Raw genomic sequence first — 4,877 nt, 5'->3', positions numbered from 1 at the left:
GATTCATGTTATTCTGCTATTGAGATGCACCTTAGAAATGATATACTACAGAAAACAATGTTAAAACAAATCTGTTCAACATTCTCACTAAGAACATAAACATGATCAGAATGAATAGAAAAAACAGAACCTGTAGAAAAATGAAATCGGTAATTGTTTTATTTTCTATAGCGTGAGAGTTAAAAGAATGGGCAGTGGTGCAGGACCGCTGGGCTAGTTATTTATTCTTGTATAACAAATTTCCCCAAAATGTAGTAGCTTAAAACAACAAACGTGTGTTTCTGTGGATCAGGAATCTGGGCATGGCTCAGCTGGGCACTTCTGCCTCTGGGTCTCTCACCAGGACGCAGTGAAAATGTTAGCCAGGGCTGCAGTCTCATCTGAAGGCTCAACCAGGGCAGGATCCTATTGCAAGCTCACTTGTGTGGTTGTTGGCAGGATTCAGGTCCTCACGGGCTGTTGGCCTGAGAGCCTCAGTCCCTCACCAGCTGTTGGTAAGAGGCCACCCACAGTTCCTCACCCCACGGGTCACTCTTTAAGGCAGATCACCCCATGGAAGCTGGCTTCCATCCGAGTGAGCAAGCAAGAGGGAACAAGGCAAGTTTGCACAGTCTTTTTGTCACTTAATCTTGGAAGTGATGTAACCATCACTTTTGCCACATTCCTTTGGTTAGAAGCAAGTCAACAGGTGCAGCCTACTGGGGAGGGACTCCACATAGGCATGAATACCAGGGGTGGGTGTCACCAGAGCCATTTTAGCAGCTGCTTGCACAGCTGTCTGGGTTCATGTCCTGGTTCTGCTCCGTCCTGGCAGTGTGCCTTTGGGCTAGCCATTTCCCCTCTGTGCTTCTCTGTTGCATCTGTAAAATTGTGCTAACGTTACCTACCTAACAGGGATGACGCAATGATTAAGTGAAATGATTTGTCAAGTAATTAACACCATCCCTGGCACATAGTAAGTGCTCAGTAGACGGTAGTCATTTATAATTAATATTGTTAGAATTGTTATTCCTATTTTTTTTCCTGAAGAAAAAACTTGAAAGTCTTTCTCAGAATCTAGGGAGGAAAGGATAAAGATGGGGAGAAAATGACAGGCCTCAGATACAAAACATGAGAATCCAACCTGAAACGCATAGTGCCTCTTCAAGGAGTCAAAGGAGATCAGAAACAGTAATTAAATTTTAAAAAACAAAAACTACTAAACAAAAAATATTTAAACCTGATGATTAAAGTTTTTCATGTGATCCAAGCAATATTAGAATGTCAGGATAAGGTGGGGTATGGAGGGACATGTGTAGACCAGGCCTCATGGGAAATGACTTCACCCTACAAGGAATGCCTGGGGCACTCCCCATGGTCACACCTGCTCTTGAGTGACCATGGACCAGTTCAATTTAGAAGTTGCAGAGGGAGCTTGTGACTGCACTGCCTTTAGAGTTGTCCACGCAGCTCAGGGATTCTGGGCCCTGCCTGGACTAGCTCCAGACCCGAGCAGGATGCCCTTCTGTGCTGTCTCGAGAGAGAGAACAGGGTCCTTCCCCCACTGGGGTGTGTAGCGAAGTGGCTGGGTTAGAGGATACCTGAGGGTCCTCTCTCTTGTGAATGTCTGGTTCAGGTCAGGACCGTACTTAACATTCAGCTGCACCCCCGGTTCTTGGCACAACCGGGTTCAGTGAGTGTGGTGGGGTAACTCACGTTGAGGTGGCATTCCAGTTGTTGCTGTGGTGTTGTCCAGCCATAAACGTCCTTCCTCCTTCTCGTCCCCACATCAGGCCAAGTGCAGGAACATGGAGCACTCGCTGCGGGAGAAAGCCAAGGCCTTCTGGGCCATGCGGCGCTCCTATGAGGCCATCGCCAAGCACAACCAGGTGAGTGGGAACACCGGGGACACCCAGGGCAGGTGGGGGAGCAGTGAAGGTAGCTCGGCCCTGGCCACAGCCGACATCACCCACGGGTAGCTGCTGACACAGAGCGGCTCTCCTTAACTCTGGTGGCCTTCACAGCCTCATTGATGTGGCTGCTCTGCCTGGGCCTCTCCAAAGACCTGGGCAAGGCCACGCCAGCAGCCATGGGAGCAGCTTCAAAAGCCACCTGCGCCACACCATCTGCACTACAATCTAAGAGCAACTTCAGTGCATGCCGCACATCACCATCCACCCAGGTGTTCTGGCCACGGTTACTTCCTTCAGTCCCCATGTCCACTCCACCAGCAGTCCTGTGCCACGTCCTGGTCCAGGTCTCCCTCACCTCTCACCTGGCCTACCTGGGCCCTGCTTCCGCTCTTGTTCCACGTCCTGCTCTCCACACACTGGAGAGATCTTGTAGAGAAGCGCATCAGCTGTGCCACTCCTCTGCCGAAACTGCCCGGTGGCTTCCCGTCACTCAGGATAAGTCCAGGCTCCTTACCGTGGCCTCTGAGGCCATCATCTGACCCCCACGTGCCTCCTCGACTCCATCTGCTCCTCCTTGGCTTGGAGCTCCCTGCTTCTGCCACCCTGGTGTCGTCTGTCCCTTAACGTTAAAATCTCAGCTTGGGTGTCTTTTCTGAGAAGCTTTCCCTGATTTCCCCATGCAAAATAGCCTTCCACTTTTGCTCATTATCATATCTCTTTTCTTTTTCTCTTAACACTTTGTTAACTGTAATTATCTTTTTTCTTTATATTTATTTTTTATTTCCTCCCATCAGAATATATTGAAAGCAGGGCACACTATTCCCAGTATCTTGAAGAGTTCTTGGCACACAATAGGTGATCAATAAATGTTTGTTGAGTGAATGAATTGACTGGTGATTAATAAAGTGTTTATTGATGGAGCAAGTGAATGGGCTCTCCTCTGTCCCCGTTCCTGTCATTATGCCTTTGTGTCCTCCCTCCATCTGAGTCCTGTGTGGATTGGCACCCTGGCTTTTGACTATTTGCTGTGGCTCTGGTCTGTCACTTCCTGAGATAGCTGCTTCTAGAATTTACCACTTGGTTGGACTCGTTTCAGCCACAGCTGAGATACACGTGGTAGGGGCTATGGGCCACTGCCCTAAAGAGCCTGCAGTGTCCTTCAGTGCCTGTGTGTCCATGGATGAGGATTAGGCTCAGGAAAGAGCCTCGTTAACATCTGGCTGTGGTGTTTGCCCCGAGCCAAAGAGCTGGTGGGACAGAGCAGAAGAAAGGGTGGTGAAATACTGGGGCCAGAGCAGTAATCTCAAAGCAGGCCTGTTCTCAAATGCAAGCCCAGTGCTCCAGAGAATTGCCTCAACCCACGCTAATCTCTTCATCTGTTAAAAAGAAGATAATTCCCTTTTACTAGGATTTTTTCAAAACATTCAGATAAGAAAGATAATGCAGGTAAGTGCCCAACAGAGAGAAGTCATCAGCATTTCTAATATCTTAAAGATCAACTCACTGATCTGAGAGATGATTTCACTTTTCAAGGAATCATTCTGTCATCCTGTGTCAGAGCCATCAACATACACTGAAATTACAATCTAAAATGAGATTAATAACCTGCCATAGCTGAGGACACCTGTGGAGTTGTTTTTCCCAGTAGTAGTGCTGGAGTTGTCTAGCTGATTCATCTCAGTCCTTTGACCTGATTCATCTTGTGGCCAAAGCCATAAAACTGGCTCGCCTTGAGGTACTGGACTGGGGATGCATGTGAGAGTCCATCTGTCCAGGGGGTAGCACAGTCTGCCCATCCCAGGCAGTGTAGAACTCATACGCTTTCTGCTGAGGCCAAGTACCATGGTCAGGAGTGAAGCCTCCAGGATTCCAGCTTGAGTAATGCTTTTCCTGTTAAGTTCAATTAACCCGGGTGGATGGATGAAGGGAAAACGTGCATCAGAGCAGCCTCGTTATACTATTTGACTTTCCCTCTTGACTCTTGAACTTACAGGTTTGTGCTGATAAACCATCACATCGATACTTTATCGCTAGGGGTTCGACAGATGATTTCTTTTGAATGTGTGGTTCCTTTGCTAAAACTCTGACAGTCGCTGGGCTGGGGCACAGCCGAGGCCCTGCACACCTGCACTGTGCGACCCCTCCTGCGCCCGCTCCCCGCAGGTGGAGGCCGCCTGGCTGGAGAGCCGCATCCGGCAGGAGTTTGACAAGCTGCGGGAGTTCCTGCGGGCGGAGGAGCAGGCTGTCCTGGAGGCCATGGCTGAGGAGGCGCGGCAGAAGCAGCTGCTGGCAGAGGAGAAAATGAAACAGCTCACTGAGGAGACTGAGGCGCTGGCCCATGAGATCGAGCGGCTGCAGATGGAGATGAAGGAGGATGACGTGTCTTTCCTCATGGTGAGGATCCCAGCATGTGGACGCAGTGACAGGGCCGGGGACCCCAGCCCTGGCCAGCCCGGTCTCCCCAGGGCATCCTGGATGCACCTGCTCGCTTGTGTCAGGAGCCTAAAGGGACTGTACTCAGAGCAGAGTTCCTGGACAGCCTCTTATCTCTCCCTTCCTCTCTCTCTGTCCCTTTCTCACACTCAGTCACTCTCTTTACCCCTTAATAAAATGGAGTCTTTAAAAATTATACAGTTATTTAAATTTTTTGATTTTAATATGTCTTGGTATTTTCTTAAGAAAATCATTGGTCCTTATAGAGAAGTTTCTAACTTTAGAGCTGGATAGCAGGTGTCGTCTACCTGGAGAACAGTTGGCCTCTCTGGAAAGGGGAGTCTTGGTACAATGCAGTGGGAAGGGTACAGGGACATCTCTTTGTTTAGGCAGGTGTCACATCCCGGCCAGGACCTCTATGGGTTCCCTGCCTCATGTAAAGCCTTAAACCATGATGTCTCCTGTCTCTAAAATGCTCCTAATTATAAAGTCATTTGGTGGGTTCTAAAGCTGGGTTCCTTGCCAGTTCTCTTCAGGAAATTCTCTTCAGGG

At 49.0% G+C, this 4,877-nt stretch overlaps 1 protein-coding gene across 1 annotated transcript; it reads left to right on the top strand.

The window, feature by feature from the left end:
• Positions 1–1,710: 1,710 nt before the first annotated feature.
• Positions 1,711–4,525, top strand: LOC103583585 (tripartite motif-containing protein 35-like; the record flags this gene model as incomplete). Its single annotated transcript, XM_008564861.1, has 2 exons — positions 1,711–1,868; positions 4,056–4,525. Coding segments are annotated over exons 1-2 (551 nt in total), but the record flags the coding sequence as incomplete, so codon positions are not given.
• Positions 4,526–4,877: the final 352 nt, after the last annotated feature.

Source organism: Galeopterus variegatus, unplaced genomic scaffold, assembly GCF_000696425.1.
Source record: "Galeopterus variegatus unplaced genomic scaffold, G_variegatus-3.0.2 Scaffold24563, whole genome shotgun sequence".
In the NCBI taxonomy this organism is placed as follows: Eukaryota; Metazoa; Chordata; class Mammalia; order Dermoptera; family Cynocephalidae; genus Galeopterus; species Galeopterus variegatus.
This window is presented reverse-complemented; position numbering and strand designations above follow the sequence as displayed.